General features: G+C 53.8%; 1 protein-coding gene across 3 annotated transcripts in view; it reads right to left on the bottom strand.

Annotated features, from left to right (window-relative positions):
* Window positions 1-212: 212 nt before the first annotated feature.
* PCDH1 (protocadherin 1) overlaps window positions 213-17142 on the bottom strand; it is a 55716-nt gene continuing 38786 nt past the window's right edge. For 2 of the 3 annotated variants that reach the window (XM_087760204.1, XM_087760203.1), the window contains one exon: window positions 213-3292. In XM_087760204.1, the coding sequence (XP_087616330.1) occupies window positions 2907-3292 (386 nt within the window). In that variant the 3' untranslated portion in view covers window positions 213-2906. Of the gene's footprint in view, window positions 3293-5262; window positions 5306-17142 lie in introns of all 3 variants that reach the window. The other variant, XM_087760205.1, reaches the window with a different exon arrangement.

Genomic DNA, 17142 nt, shown 5'->3' with positions numbered 1-17142 from the left:
AGCCTCCCACCCCTTGGCACCCCACCAAGGAACCACTCCCACTGCCCCCTCTGTTCTTGCCCACAGACCCACCCTTCCCCCATCATGCTCCCCCTAGACACCCATCCCCTCTCCACCCCACAGATACCCATGCCCTCTCCCCACTGTGCTCCCCTCCAAAGACCCAGCCCCACCATCCCTCTGTGCACCCCGACGAGACTGAACCCCCCCATCCTCCCTCCCCATGGCATGCATCCCCAGCACCCATACCTCCTACCCCTTGGGGACCCCCTCTGCACTCACCCCCCACCCTTGCACCATGCTTGCACTGAGAACATCACCAGGTGCTCCAGGAGATGACAGCAATTCCAGCCACAGGGCTTCAAGCTTCAGGGTCCCTCTGGTCACCCCAAGCATAAGGTAGGGAGCCCATCCACAGGTGAGGGGCTGGGGGAAGTTGGTCTTGGACAAGCACCCCTCAGATGTGGCTACATCACTCTCCCAGGGGGTCCCCAAGAGGGGCACTGGACACTGCCGCTGCCTAAGCCAAGGGGAGGCGTGAGCAGTCGAGTTGGCAGTGGAGTCAAAGATCCTGGCCAGCGTGGCCAAATTGCACATTCTGCCCAGTTTGGCCCTGAAACTACAGAGCTACAATAAAAACAAGTTCAGGAGCGTGACCTGCTCAGGCAGCCAGGCCAGGGGAACGTGGGCCCTGCTGGGCGGCCACTGCGGGCAAGGGTAGAGCAGGGATGCCCAGACGGGCGGGCGGACATCCACCAGGATCATCGCGCCCACCTCAAGGGCCCCCCAGCCGGTCAGCAGGGAGCAGCAGCAGGAGGCCAGGAGGAGGGTCCTGCCTCCTCTGGGTGGCACCCCAAGGTGCCGGGGCCATGGGCGATGCAGTGTGGCGCAATGCCACTTGGGGAAGGCGAGAAGCAGGGCTGGGACACGAGGGAGCGGGTGCGAGCAGGTGCCTTCTGCCACCCTTCCCTTGTTACCCGGGCTTGGCTTGCACCATGTCCCCTCAGGTCAACCAGAGCTGCACCAGGGAGCTGGCTGCATCTTGCCACCACTGCTGAAGCAAAGAGAGAGGAGCTGCTCAGAGAGAGGGATGCTGGAGGAGGGCAGGAGGCTGGGCAGGGGGCCCCCCGGTGCACTGCACCCCGACAGGCACTACAGCTATGGCAGGACAGTCTCTGACCCACAGCAGCTGGGGTAACCTGTCCCTGTGGTGTCCCAGTGCCGGTTGAGCCCAGCAGAGCCATCAGCGAGCCCAGCGGTGATGGACCGCATGGACTGAAGATGAGCCACAGGGGGAACCATCCTGCAGTTACCACTGGCCTCGCTCCCTAAGGAAGATCCCAGAGATGAAGACAATCGATGCACGTGCAAGTACAGGAAGAACAATGGTGCAGCACAGCCCCTCCCCGCGTCCTGGCGGGGGAGGACCGGGAAGGGCTACCCAGGAATGAGGCGGGAGTGCCCTGGACCCCTCCTGCCAGGGGTGCATGTGAAGCCCCCCAAAACAGGACTGTGCCCCGGCTCCTGAGGGAGCAGAGAGGCTCAGGAAAGCGCCCAGGGTTCCCCCTGCAGGGAGCCCCTTGAGGGGTGAGGGTTCCTCTCCCCACCACATGCGCAGCATTGCCCATGTTGGTTACCCTGCAAGGGAGCTGAGGAAGCTGGGGCAGCGGGGGACCTGCCAGGGAGACCGGTCAACCTTTGACAATGGAAGAGAAAGCTGGATCCCGTGAGAGTGGCCCTGTGGCCTAAGGGCAGCGGGAGTCCAGCGGGCAGGGGCTTGGTGGCCCCCGGTGTGACCCTGAGACAAAGCTCCTCCTCACAAAGGCAATGGTGGCTTACAGGCGGATGGGACGGAGGTCAAAGGCATGGCACAGCCGGCCTCATGGGCATCCCCTGCCCCGGAGGAGGCACAAGGCGATGGGCTGAGATGCCACAGCCCATGACGACCTCCCTGCCAGCAGAGTCGGACTGAGGGCTTCTCCGGACCCAGCCGGTCCCTTGACTGGGGGCTTCCCCATCCCTCCTCCACCCGCCGGGTGCAGGGCCACCACCAGGGAACCGCCTTCCAAAGCAGACCCCGCTTATGGCACCAGGCAGTCCCTACAGACCCTGCAGCTTGTGGGCACAGTGACAACGTTCAGAAAGAGATCCAGGCTGAAAAATAGCGAAGTCCCTGCAGTCCGGCTAGGACACTGCCCCTCTCCTCCAGCTCCCCAGCTGCTGTTTCAGGGACTGGTCACATCTCTATTTACAATATAGAACATGAGTGTGGGCTGGACGCTGCGCTCCTGTGGGCTCTTCCACGCAGCAAACCATTCAAAGCTGGAACTTGCTCCCTGTGGTTTGTTTCTGTTTTCTTTTTCTTTTTTTTTTCTTTTTTTTTGTGTTTTTTTTGTTTTTGTTTAAACGTCTTTTGTTTCAAGGACAATAAAAAGTTTCGATCAGGCAGGACTTGAATGTCATTCCTAAGATTCGTATTTACAGGAGTCTACAGCAAAGGGACAGGCAGCTCGCTCCCTGTGCATGGGGACACCCCTCGTCCTATGCCCCAGGAACTCCACCAGCTCTGCGTGGACCTTTGGTACGTAAGCCCTTCTCCCCAGCCATGCCCTCCGCACCAGGAGCCTGCCCAGCCCTCCCCGGTAATGCAGCAGTTCAGAGACATGCACCTGCAAGTGCTCAGAAATTGGGTTTTGGATGCTTTCATCCTTCCCACCCACCCCCGGCCCCAGGAAACAAAGGGTTAAAAAGGTGCTCCTCTCATCCCTGCCTTGCCCTGCCCTGCTGTCCGTGGAGCCCGCTGCCTGGAGAACCGGCTGCCGGATCGATAAAGCATTGAAGTTTAAAATGTTCCTCTGGACACTGGCCTCAGAAGCACATCTGCTCCCTGCCCCTCATGCCCAGCCTCACAGGTATATCTCCCTCTTGGTGGTCTGGGACGAGGGGGTGGTAGCTGGCTGGAAGTCCGAGGTCTGGGTGAGAGGAATTTCCTCCATGGGAGAGTCCTTGCAGGGCTCATGGCTACTATTGGAGAAGGCACTGTACGTGGGGAGCAGGCGGAGGTTGGCCATTTTGGTGCTGCGCTCTTCTGAGAGTCTGGGGCTGCCATTCCCGACTTGCTCTTGACTCCCTCTGTCTTGGTAAGGCACAAAAGTGGAGAGTTTGAGGGCATTCTTGGGCCTGCGGCTGGGGGAGGACTGGCCAGGCATCCAGCAGGTATCAGAGTGGCCGAACTCCGTGCACTCCCGGGTACAGGTCCCAGTCATGGCTACATCGGGCAGAGGCCGGAGATCTGCAGAGAAGCAAGCGAGAGCATCGTTAAGCACGCCTGGGTACTACCGGCTCGGGATGTGAGGATGGAGCACAGGGATGACAAGCAGAGCCTGGACGTCTCTGTACTACCCACACCCTCCCACAGTGGGAGGGGACAGCCGGATCCATGGCCACCCAGGGAGCAAAGGCAGAGCTGGGAGGGGAACCCAAGGCTCCTGGCAGCTGATGCCTCCCGTCCAAGCTCACAGCCCCAGCTCCCCCTGGACAAGCATGCTCCCTGCAGTGGCTGTGTGCAGAGAAATGGGAGGCAGAGCATGGGGAAGAGCTCCATGAGCTCACCCCCTTTGGAGATGAGCATTGCACAGGAGGGGCTCCACAGCCTGGATTTGCACAGCAGGAGACAGGCTGGCACAGGACTTGTCACCCCACAGGTGTGGGCACCACCTGGACCCTGCTATGCTCCAGGAAATCCCTTGGTTCAGCACCTTTGAGCACCACTGACAGCTTCACCATGCAGAGACACGGAACTGCCCTAAACACAGTCAGGCTCTTCACTGCCCTGAGGTACAACCATATTTCCCGAGCACCATCCTTTGGCAGCCCTGCCCTGCTCACCATCAGACATGCCAGGCCACCCACAAGCCCCCCCAAGCACCCATAAGCAGGAGCCCCATGCTCAGCCAGAAGTCCTCAGACATTGGCTGGTGTCCCGCGGAGCCTGAAATCCCCGAGTGCAGCAAAGCACACATGGCTAAACCCATGTCTACCCCCAGAAGAGGCTGGACATATCTGATACTCATGAGTCCCTGCCCCAGGAGTGCCTCTCTGTGCACCAAACACCTGCCCCTGGAAGAGCCAGGTATCCGAGGGCATCAATAGCTCCCTGCTCCTGGCATAGCCGGGAAACTGACCACCAGCTACACCAGTTCATGGTCTGGTGTCCTCACATACCAGCCACCCTCAACCCCAGACACTACAAGGTCTTCTTGAGCCTTGGCCATGTGTCCTTTACACAGGGAGTACCTGTCACAAGTCTTCAGAGGCCAAAACTTGGCATTTCCATGCAGAGGTGAGTGTCCTTCCAAGAGCCATCCCAGACACAAGCCACTCCTTGCCATCTACCCCAAATTCGGGCACAACATAGCCCCCTGTCACTGCCTCGGACACATCACTGCCCACTACCACAAGCACCTGCTGGCAGATCAAGCCTTATGCTGATGCTGATGCTGAGATCAAAGGGGGTGCTGCTCATGACCTTGAGACTGCTCTGACTTGCAGTCATCCCTTCTGGTTCACAGAAGTCCTCTCCATCTCTCCACCCAGCTCCACGCCTCTGCATTGCTGACCAACAGCCCTGCAGACTAATGGAGGGAGATACTAAGGAGTTCTGGGGACCTGAGGCATATGGGGCTTTTACCAGCTCAGGGCATGCCCCTTCCCACCAGATACACACTGGTACACATAATCCCCTCCTCCCAAAAATGAACAGACCTGCTGGCACTCCCTCAGCCCTGGGAAGAAGCAAACAGGAGCCATTCACACTGTGCTGGGGGCTCTGCCCTCATCAGCACGTCCCTCCTGCCAGCAGTTTGGGGCTCTTGGACACAGGCATCTGCGAGTCACGCTGGCACAGCTTTCACACACAGGCAGCCCCGGGATGCGAGGAAGGTCTCTGCAGAAGAAGGCTCCATACAATGGCAAGAATGGTTGACAAGGGTCATAAGTGAGAACTAAAGAGATGGGCATGGAAGAAGGGGCAAAGTTAGCAGCAAACAAGTGCATGAGCATATCTTGCCCTAGAACAACCCCCAGTGACTGTATCCCAAATTCTCAGCTCCTCTAGGGGCTGAGGCACCCCAGATTTTCCCCCTGGTTCCTGTGGAGGCTCTGGCACCCACGCTGCTCCCTGTGCTGGGAGCCATCTCCTGTGTCCCGTCCCCTGGCACACACATAAGCTGTGATATCCTGGCAGAAGCCATAAGGACATACCTCAGCGCAGACCCCCTTCACAGCCTGCTCCGCTCAGGGGACTCTAATGAGGAGCAGAAAAAGGACGAGAGGGTCACATCATTGCACAGCCCCCAGCCTCCACACCCACCCTTAGGATCCTCCTGGACCCTTCAGCCTCTGCCAGCCCTCCCCATCGCATTGCACCAAGCCCCACAGCATCCCTCTGGTACCCACTGCCTTCAGGAGTCCCTTGGCCTCTCCTGGCCCTGCTCCAGCCTCCCTGAGGCTGCTTGACCACCACTGCTGATCTCTCACCAGTTTCTCCAGCCTTATCCTAGCCTCCCTGGAGCCCACTGGCCATTGTAGGACCCACATGGGAACCTGAGGCAAAGCTTCAAGCCACCTGGCTTGTGGCACTCCGAGTCCCTGTGTGCAGAGGGACTGGGGCTGTGCATTACACGGCAATGTGCACACACACACATGGATACAGCCCAGCTGGATGCACACTGATGTGCTCATGCACCACAAATGGGCACACTCAAATGAACTCGTGCACAGGGGACAGCCACGCTCATGCTGCAGGGTGCAAAAGCAGGAGCCCAAGCATCACAGGGGACAAGATGCCTGCACAGGCCAGTGTGAGAGCATAGCTTGCCAGTGCATGTCTTTGGGGTCATTCTCAGGACTGGCCACAGACCAACTGTCCTATTTCCTGAGCATGTGGAAAGTTGCCTCATTCTTTCTCCTAGCTACAGACAGAAAGTAAGATACGAAACCAGAGCTCAGAAAGCTCGGTTTTCACCTCTACTCTGTGCAAGTCAAAGCAGAGACTGGAGCCTGTGTCCTAGATGATCCACCAGGTCTTCCTCTCAGGACAACAGGATGCCCCGGTGGCCACCGGCTTGGTCAGTCTGAGGTTGTGTTGTGTTCTCTTTCACTTCTGTTCAAGAGGCAATATTGCTGTCTCTCTCTCATCTACTTTCCTACTGGACAAATGGGATGGCTCATCATCATTTCTGCTTCCAGAAATGCCTTGGTGCTGTGCACCCCCAGGGTGGTGAGTAGATGAGTGTCACATCTTCTTGCTCTGGCAGAAGGCGCTTTGCTGAGTCTACAGGGGGTACTGGCAGGACCGAAATAAAAGCTACCTCTCCAGTGAACAAAGCTATGATGATTTCCTTGCGCCAATGGCAGCACAGAAATCGCAGGATCAAGCAGGAACGCTGTGTTCAGGGTCTTTTATTCTGGTTTTCCCATTGTCTGTTTCTGGCACCAAGGTCTTTTTCCAGCGTTGTCCCTTCACTTGCAGTGAGATGCTGGCATCGGAGCCCTGCTGCTAAAGGAGCGTATTATGTGCCATGAGCACAACCAGCTCTGCTTTAAGAGCCCTGGAACGGGGCAGGGTGTAATTCCTCAATAGCTGTGATTTAGAGCAAACATGACCCTACAGCCTAATTCTTAGTGCATGCCGGTGGGCCAGAGACTTCAGTGTGCCACTGCAGACAAGCAAAAATCCTTCTTTGGGGGTAAACGCTGGTGGAAATTTTGCCCGCAAAGTGCTGATTCTGGATGCCCTGCAGTGTGGTAAGGAGGCAGAGCCCAAACCTCACCTCAAAGTTGAGGTGTCCGTTTCACCGTAGGAAGCGTACTTGTGATTTTGGATCCCTCCTTCACCCCAGGAATGCAGTTTTGTGACTTTGAATCCCTGAAATCTGACAAAGTTCCCAGGTGATGAAGAAGATGGCCATGCGCTCTCCAGCATCTCATTCCTCCACGGCATCCTGGCCATGCAAAGTAAAAGCTATGTCTGTGCAGCTGCCGTGTTTTCCTGAGCTTTGCCCTCTCACTGCGCTCCTTCGGAGGGCTGGCCCATCCTGTTATCGGCATTTCCATACCAGAAGGCTGTATTTCACAGTCAGGAGGGTTGCCTGGTTGTCTGGGCATTCACAGTCCTCACAGTCTTCTGGCTCCCCCCTTTCTATAGCTTTGCATTTCTCTGGCATCCTCTTGTTAGCTGCCTTAGGGCTGCTCTGCCTGGGCACATTGCATAGGAATGAATCCGGGGTCATAAAAGTCGCATCCCTTTGAACTTTTCAGATGAAAAGGGGGCACGGTTGGGACTTTACACCAAGATGCATTCAGAGATGCACCCCGGGCCCTTGTTCTGGCTGGAGGAGGGGAAGCTCTCTCGAGCTGCGGCTCTGTTCTTGATGCTGGCATGGCTGTTCTTGTCTCCTGACATCCAGGACACCTCTGCTCTTTGTGAAGGAGACTGTGCCAGGCTGTCTCCTCTGGGAAGAGGCACATATTGGTGCCTCTGCTAATTATTTCTCTCTATATATCCCCATGCAGGGCAGGAACACATTCTCGCAAGGGCTCCTCTAATAGTATTATTCCTCTTAGTGGGGGATTTCAACAGTGCATTTGAGTACTGTTAGACAGGAGACAAAAGCAGGCAGCCTCATTCAGCAGGCACTTCCATCTCCTGCAGTAGATTTGCAGAGGTTCATTCACCCACTGCAAGCCAGGTATCTTCAAGCAGAAGCTGAGAGCCAGCCTCAACCACTTCTTTTTTGCCACCATCTGCAACGTTCACAGTCTAGTTTGGTTCCCCCTGTCTTCCATTCGCATCAGACATCTGCACCATATGTGTGGTGTGTGGCACTGGGTGAGCAGGGATGATGCAGCACAGAAGGACAGATCTTGCGGGTGAGGGGATGTAGTGGAGCAGCTCTGGGAGGGAAGACAGTGGGACTGTGGGGACGTGACACAGCAGAGCATGGCAGAGGATGCAGAGAAGCCTGGAAGGGAGGAGGAGGGAAGCACAGCATGCCAGGAGGGACTGGAGAGTTTCAGTGGTACAGAGAAATGGGGAATATGACAGTGTGGGGAGAGCAGCTTGGAGGCAAAGCAGGATGCTTTCCTGAAGCATTAGATCAGAAAGACTCAACTTCCAAACCTGATGGCATGGAGAACATCAGCCACTAATTTCAACCAGCTACCCCTGTTCAGAGCCCAAAAGTACTGTACCTCTTCTAGCCTCGGTCAGGGAGTAGAAGGGTGGAGCATGTCCCACGCTGCAAACTGAGGGCTGGGGTGTGAAGTATTTCTTCCAAAATGGCTGTCTTTCAGCCAGGGAAGGATGCAGTGTTTCCAGTACAGGCAGCTTTACCACCTCTATTGCCCTGGTGTGGACACCTGGAAACACCTCTTCTCCCACACCAAGCCCTCAGGGCTCTGCAGACCACTCTTGGGACACCCCTTACAGTGGTGACCTCCCATGACATCATATCCCAGCAGCACTGTCCTCCCTGCCTGTCCCTACAGCATCTATGCAATAGGAACAGCTTCCCCAGTACTGCTCTTTCCAACGACTCCCTTCCTACAGCACAGCTCCTGAGACTAGGCACCATTCCCCTACTCCACCATAGCTTACTGGTGCCATTCTCCTGCACCATTGCTCCCTCCAGGTACCACTCCCCGGAGTGCTCACACTTACAGGTACCATTGCCTACAGCGCTGTTCCCTACAGGCACCATTCCCCTGCCAAAGTACTGCTGACAGGTACCATCCTCCCATGCCACTGTTCTCTATAGGTACCACTCCCCTACAGCGCAACTACCTACAGGTATCGTTCCCCTGCAGCGCAGTTCCCTACAGGTACTGTCCCCCATAGCGTGGTTACCAAAGGTACCACTCTCCTGCGGCATTGCTCTCTACAGGTGCTGTTCCCCCGCGGTGCCATTCCTGGGAAGCACCATTCCCCCATGGCGCTGTTGCCTACAGGTACTGGTCCCCCACAGTGCCACGTCCTCCAGGTGCCATGTTCTGTGCTGCTGCTCCCTCCAGGTATTGCCTCCCCCCTGCTGCTGTCTCCCCTCCAGGCAGTACTGCTCTAATGGTGCCATTTCCTCCAGGTACCATGTTTTACAGCGCTGTTCCCTCCAGATACCACTCCCCTGTGGTGCTGCTTCCTCCAGGCACCGTTACTTCATGGTCTGTTCCTTCTTCACTACAACCTAACAGTACAGCTATTTGGATAGTGTGCCGCAACATCCCATTTTCTTACACCAGCAGCCCCATTGCTATGCTATGCTATGCTACGCTACTCTACGCTATGCTATGCTATGCTATTCTTAACATCTTTGCATCCCGACACTGCAGGAATGAGTGCCTTGCACTATCCTGCCCCTTGACTTACCCCTCTCCATGCCTTGCCCCAGCAGCAACATATGTGACTCAGTAGCCTGAAGGAGTCCCCCCACACTGGCAGCAAGAGATGCTCAACAGCCCATCCCCACCTGCCAGCTCAGTGTGGGCTTCCTTTGGTGTACAGGAGCTCAGTGGTTCCTTCCCAACACGTGTTCCCCTTGCAAGGGCTTTTGGGAGCAGGGAGCTGTGCTGTAGGTAACTGTGGAGTCGTGATCTCCTTTGCAAAACCCAGACACAAGGTCCTCCCTCAAGGTCCCCAGATGAGGTGGGCACAGCCAGTGCATTATCCTCAGCAGGGAATGCCCACCCTCCGGACACAGGGGACCAGAGCAGCAAGCTCTCCTTCTGCAGCTCCTCAGTCCATCTCCTTTCTGGCCCCTGATTCCCACATCACATGTGGACGTGACCAAAGCCCTCTACCTCCAGAGCAGCACAAGCACAACACCAATTTCACTTTCCAGGCCTTGGGGAAGGCTGCTGGACTGCTGCCCATTTCCACAGCAATGCTCCAGAGATCAATCAGTACAGAAATATCGGAAGCTGAAAGCACAAGCGGAGAGCTCCCCGCAGTCCACGTCAGTCCCTATTTTTCCTAGACTGAGCTAATACCATCCCTACAACACCCAGGCAGACGGTTTGCAGGACCATTCCTAGCACTACAACACCCAGACAGACGGCTTCAGGGACCAATTCTAGCACTACAACACCCAGACAGATGGCTTTCCAAACTTAACACCGTCACTACAGCACGCAGACAGATGGCTTCTGGTATCTGAGACCGACCTGACACTGCCCATAAAGGTGGTTACTGCAGTTCAACGCCACACCTACAGCTCTCAGGGCAATAACAAGCAACACCCACTCTTACAATAAATATTGAGAAAGATCCTCCGACTGATGCCAGCACACAGATGGATTTCTCCTAGGCACCAAAGTCAAGAGATATAACATGCACGGGCACCTCCCCCAGACCCTACAGCACTGAGCATCTCTCCCCTCATGCTAAACAATAGTATCTAAACACCAGTACAGACAGCTTGCTCCAAAGTTAATGGCCTGTCAGCCCCCAGATGCACACGTGGATCAAACTATAGCCTCTGGAGTATATTACAACAGCACACACTACCTGCAGCACTGAAGCAAATGACTTCCCAGATCCTGCCAAGGGTATTACAGCAGAATCAGCACGTAATTAATGTGGACAGATGCACCCACCAGCCTCAGCCTCACCAGCACAGGTAGTGCTAAACCACTTTGTTGGCAGAGAGGGCCTTGAGCCCAGGCTCCCAGAGGACATGTTCTTCCCTTGCTGACTGTAGCTGGAGATTGAGGGACCACCTCCCCGCTGCCATTACACCTGCAAACTGCAGGCAGCAGTGCAACAGTAGCAGGCTGGCTGGGAAGCGCAGGCATTCCACGGCCACATCACCACAGCACCGGGAGGTGATCTGTACCCTGTGCCAGTGGCAGGAGCACCCAGACGGATGGCTCTGGACACTGATCGTGTTCCTGCAGGGACCAGGCAGGGCTCACAGGGCTCAGTGACAGACTACGGCACCCGTGGGACTCCCAAAAGCACCATCTGCCCCCCAGCTTCACTGTAATCCCTGTGATACCCAGCAAAACAAATTCAATCTCCCTGTAACAGATTTTGTGCTTGTGGTGCCACTTACACGATCTCCTACCCTGGCACAGTGGGGCTTCAACCTTCGCTGGACTATAAAAAGCAGAATTATTACATTAAATTACTGAATAATTATGTTAAGAACTACCTTAATAGGATTACAGGGTTCAAAGGTTAGGAAATGCCAAAATTAGGATTGTCCATGCAGTCTTAATTCGCTTCATGAAAGACTGCTTCATGATGCAGACCAGAATTAAGCTCTGGTGGAAAATATTTTCCCTGGAGTCCCTTTGTGCCTCCGGGGGAGAGGACAGAACCACCTGGGAGATACACCAGGCTTTTTGGGAAGAAGAGGCTTTGCCAGTGAGACTCTACCCCACAGGCTGCAGAAATTGGGGAAGGTACAATGAAAAGGTCAAGAGATCACAGGAAATGACTTCTCTAAAGCATGGGGCTGGAGGATAGGGGGATTGCTTTACTATTGAGAAAAAGCTAACAATTTCCTTTCCTACCTCCTTTGGGAAGTGAAATATCTGGACAGATTTCACTGCCACTTTTCAAAGTATCTGGTAAATAGCATATGTCCACTATGAAAAATTGTGTCCTTGCGGTTAAAATTTGACAAAACTTCAAGCAACTAAAAACAAAGTCAGGTAATGAGCATTACTGGGCAATCCTCTTCACCCACATTGCATAAAACACAGTAACAAGTCTAGCTCCAAAAAGAAATCCTGGTTCCTATAATATCCAAACACTGTCCTCTGGCCAACCAAGAACTTCTTGTGACACCTACAGACAACAGATATTCAACAAATAAGCACCAGAAAGGTCGAGGAGTCACGCAATAACCAAACCAAACTGTGCAATTACAAAACCATCTTCCCAGTCTCATTATTTGCCCCTGCAATATCCAGCCCAGGTAAGTAACAACTCCTGTAGTACCTTCAGGAGTGCACAAAGGTCTTGACAAGAAGTTGTGGGCAGCAGAGCAGCCGCCCTTTTTCCCCCCCTGCTCAAGGAGGAGGGGCAGGTCGGAGCACAGGGCTCTTCTGGCTTTTGAGTCCTCTATTGCAAGGGCTAATGATGGTTATGTAAATAGGCAGAGGAACACCACCTGCTATCCCCAGGGGCTGTCAGCTCATGCATGCCTTGTATGCACATTCCTGCTACCCAAATACCTACACAATTGCTCCTTCCACATTCTCACCTTGCCTTTGCCGCCTCCCGTGCATAGGATTCCTCCCAGACCCTCCCGGTGGGGATCTCAGCCTGGGTCTGTGGGGCTGATCTGTCCCCCTCTCCAGCCACAGGTTCCCCGGGGACACAGGGATGCCTGGCCCAGAGCCTTCTGGCATGCGCCGGGTACCGGTGTGCTGCCAGTCGATGGGAGTGGGGTGACCAGAAGGGGCCAGGCTTCCAGGGCCAGGAGCAGTGCCACCCAGAGAGAGTTCTGGCTACCCACCGACCTAGCTAAAGGGTACCTACAGCTGAAGTGCCCTTGCCCAGCCCTCTGGTGCAATGCACTCTCCAGCCAGGCTCTGCCACATCTGGGTGAACAGCAGGAGAGCTGAAGTTGGGGCCTTGTGGCACCAGGTCCTGGGGAGCTCCTAGTCCATATTATTATGGGTTGCTGACATACAGTGGTCCTCTCACCCCATCTCCCTCCTCCCCTCTCAGAGTATCACTAAGACACATCGTGGGTTCTGGAGGGGACTAGAGACCTGTCCCATGGCTCCTGCAGGAGGATTGTGCCCTGAGCTCCTGCCACTGCTCCAGAGGCTGGGGACACTCATCTGCTTGCACTGAAAGCCTTGGGGCAGCAGTGGGGGCAAGCGCAGCAACCCACATGCCCCAGGCCACCTCACAGCTTCCAGGAATAGGATGTGTTAAAGCAGCAAATGCTTCTTACAGAAGGAACCTGAGCGGCTAATCCTTGAGCTTTACCTTGTGCCTAAGCCTGTGAAAGGCAGGGGTCTAATCCTCTCTGACCCAGCCCCTCTGCTCAGGCACAGGGCTCAGAGAGAGTGCATGGAGGGGTTCCCTCCAGCCCACATCCCACACACGCTTTCAGGCGAATTGCAGCCCCCCGTCCCTGGGGCTGGCCTCAGCACCCGCTGTCTGCTGCAGCCCATCACTCCAGCCAGCCTCCCTCCAAGGGTTAATATTCCTCTCTAGAGCTTCTCAAAGCTAATTAGAAAGGGCCTGGGCAAGTGTGGTGGCAGACACCGCTGCACTTATCTCCCCACTTCCGGGGCTCTGCCCTTATCATTTAATTAAAGCTGCAGTCGTGCTTCCCTTCCTGGCAGCAGCTAATCAGGGAGGGCACTGGAGCTTGAGGCAGCCTTTGCCAGTTCGCGGGGAAGAAGCAGGAGAAGGGCAGGGAACATGCCCCAGGAAGGACAATAAAAGGGAGAAGAAGATAAAGAAAGAGTCCCTTTGTGCTGGCAGCCCGGGGACCGGGAGGGCAGCGAGGGACTGAGCCCCAGCCCTAGGGCTAGTCTGCCAGCTGCAGTGCTGTGCGTAGGGGGATGCAGGATCCTCTCAGCTCTGGATGGACCTCTGCAATGTCAGCCTGGGAATGAGCCAAGAAAGCTGCCTCCACCACAGGCAGGCTGGGAGGCACTACAGGCTAGCTCCATCTCCCAGCACGAACAGGACCCTGGACCCCCACCCTGCCCCAAAGCAGCTCTCCTAGCAAGGCACGCTCAGATGCACCCTGACACCAGAGCCCATGCATGCCACATGCTCCAGCAGCAGAGCAAGCCACACTCAATCCTCCCATAGGCAAGGAACAACCCGTGCCATGCAGTACCCAGCACCCCAAAGAAAACTGGGGACACCCAGAGTGCTGGGGAAAGGGCATATCCAGGAGGGATGTCATGAAGCAACAGCAGGGATGTCCATCCAGCAACAGCAACTGCAGCAAGCTCCTGCACCAGGTCTCTGAGGGAGGGCAAGGATGCATAAGCCCTGAGAAATGCTGTTGTTTGAAGGCCACACAATGGTGTGTGGGCGCAGCTACACAGGGATGCATGCTGGCACACATTCATTAAGAGACTCAGGCATTTTGGGGCAAACAACCCCCAACCGATGCTGACAGCTTCTGTGCCAAATTCCACACCTCTCTTGAAAAGCATGGTTAAGCTAATGGGTCTTGAAAAGAAATCCTTATAACCAGTTTGTTAGCAGGGCTGAGACAGCATTTCTTGTTCTCAAAAAACAGCTGGAACACCTCTGCTAAAACTTAAGAAAAAAAAGAAAAAGAAACCAACCTGAGGGAAACCCAGCATGGAAAATTTAAGCTTTAGCATTGAAAATCTGCTGAAGTGATAAGCAATTGAAAATAAGTCTGTATAATACAAAATGTCAAGCAGCCTGAGGCTGCGCAGTCTATATAATGATCCTCATTGCAGGTTCCAAAAGCTGCTCTGAAGGCGCAGCTTGGTTGGGAGATGTATGTGTGTACTTGGCATGCTCCAAGCAGGAGGAATACAGCAATTGTTTCAGCCTTATGCCAACACTGTACAGGCCTTCCACTGCTCCTGAAAAGGATGGTCCTCTCCCACCATTGCTCACCTGCTAGTTCCTCGATCCTCCTTGTGTCCTAATCATATGAGCAAGAATTAATGCAGGATATTTTATTTTTTTTAATTTATTTTCAGCAAGATCAATTGTCTCACCTCACCTACAGGCTTGTGTTGGATTGGAGTGAGTGGGTAGCCACATGCGCCGCATAAGAGTGCATTGCAAGGTGTGCCTGTTCATGTGTACAGGGACATAGGAATACTGGTCTGGTTTTATGAGCACTCTCTGTGTTTGCTCCTTGGTGGCTGCCTTTCATTGTACACTTGTATTAAAGCTCTTGTGTCAAGGAGAAAAGAACTGGCATACGCATGTCTGACTTTGAACAAAACCATTGTTAAGCTCCATCAACAATTTAATAATCTTTCACTAGCAGGAGAATGAATCGGGGGAAATTATTATTGCAGGGATGCCAGTAGCCACACAGCAAAGCACTGTTCAAGGTCTTTGAAGTCACATAGGTGTTTAACTGACAAAAGAAATCACAACTTTATGAAAAGGGCTTGCCTCAACAATGGGATCTAGAAACAAAGAAAACCAAGACCACTCAGAGAGATGCAGAGCAAGGGAGAAGGAAGAGCCCTTGGAAGAGAGTCAAGCCAAACCCCAAGGAAACTGGGAAAGGAAATGACAGTATGGATTTGCATGCATACGTTTTGTTTTCTTTCCACAGATCTTTCCTGGGCTGCTTAAGAGTAAAGTGAGCACCTTCACTTGTCATTTCAGCTTTTTTACAGTCTGTTCTGACTGTAGAAACACGCTGATTGCCTGAACCATAATGTAGACACTGAGGAGAAAAAGGCCAGATCCTTGCCAGAATTTGTGGTGGATATTTGAAGGATCTGGGAACGGGCACTAAATCCAGGGCTGATGCTCTTGGGCTGCCCTGAGGAGGAAATACCTGTCTGCTGACGGAGGATGCACACATAGACCCGGATACCACACCCAGCCACAGAGAACCAAATGCACATGAAATCCAACATACAGCTGTTTTGTGAGGATTAGACCAGGGGTATGGTCATGAAAATTTGGAGGAATGATCCGACACCAAATGAGGGTGTCTGACTGCTGATTGCTCAAAGATCAAGTTGAGCAGCCCACGCAGGAGAGCCTGAACCTCTGAACTACCCAGCCCGTTTCTCTGCAGTGAAGAGACATGCCATAAACCCAGCTGAAAATGCACGTTATTGATGCCTCAAACACCCACAGCCTCGGAGGCTGAAAATCTGCAGTGGAAGCTAAATGGGGAGAGATTTTGTGGCTGGCGCGTGGCAGAAGCAGCATATGCACTGGTCAAATCCTCCTATGGTGCAGCCAAAATACATGCCAAGAAATCAACCCAGGTGGTTAACGTTTCTGAATTGAACCACTTGCCATCTTGCTGGCATGATTCCCCACTGAGGCACTGAAAGGATTTGAAGCGCTGATGGCCACGGCTGGGGAGAATTCACCTCCTCATGTAAAAATAGGAGGTATCAACACCTCCTAAGCTGCTAAGGTGCAGCTATGATTCTGTGATCAGTGTGCTGATGTAAATGGGGAGGTTCAGGAACAGGGCAGACTGGTTATGGTTTGTTTGGGAAGACCCAGGAAAAAAGCCCAGATCCTGATGAATACTGCTCTGCCCTATGTTTTTTATTTGGATGGCAGAAAGGTGCTCTTGTGGGAGAGTGGGAAAAAGAAGGATAATTGCTTCCTATAGGGAATATCAACCTCCAGCTACCCCTGGGTGCTGCAGTTTACAGACTGCTGGAGGTTAGATGCAATAAAGTTTGCACCACTCGAGGGAGACCTGCCAGAGGCAGTCCTAAAGGCGCAGAATGAATAAAACACGCTTTAAAGAATGAGTGAGGATTAAACCTGCTGCCTAACATCCTGGCAGGACAACAGGGATACACCATCGCCTTGCATTAGAGGCAGACTGGCAAAGGGGATTTGCCAGCTCTGTCACCCCCAAAGCACAGCACAAGGGAACAGCAGGATGATCACGAGATTTTGATTTCACGGTCCAACAGAGATGTATGAAATCTTCCAGAATCAGTCCAAGGGCATAATTTTTACAGATTATTTTTCAAAAGGGAGAAGACAGTGATAGCAGGTCTGCTCCTTATGCATAGTCCATAGCAACAGAAAATATGTGCGTAGCATTGAGCAAAGCAGTGGTGTACCTGCTTGAAAGAGCAGCCCAGAACTGGACAGGTAAAGAGCTCAAAAGGATCTGTGATTTGAGAGGTCTAGGATCAGCAATTGACCCTTCGAAGGAAGTCATTAATCATCATTAAGGAGGTTTATGTCCCAAGGGACCAAGAGGCAAAATGTGAGCCTTGTGTCTTGTGATGTGGGTTAGCAGAGAGAGAAAACGGCTTGGAGAATGAAAAATGAAATGTGTGTGGGCAGCAGGTTTACCTGCAGCAGGGAACTGCCTGAACATGGGAAGGGTTCAGGATCTGGCTGCTGAAGGCAACTGATAGGGTGAACAATAACGTCGAAGCAGCAGTGTT

This window comes from Nipponia nippon, unplaced genomic scaffold, assembly GCF_047370975.1.
Source record: "Nipponia nippon isolate SJK-2023a ecotype South Korea unplaced genomic scaffold, ASM4737097v1 scaffold_21, whole genome shotgun sequence".
NCBI lineage: Eukaryota > Metazoa > Chordata > Aves > Pelecaniformes > Threskiornithidae > Nipponia > Nipponia nippon.
Note: the sequence above shows the minus strand (reverse complement) of the source record. Positions and strands in the feature narration are given on the sequence as shown.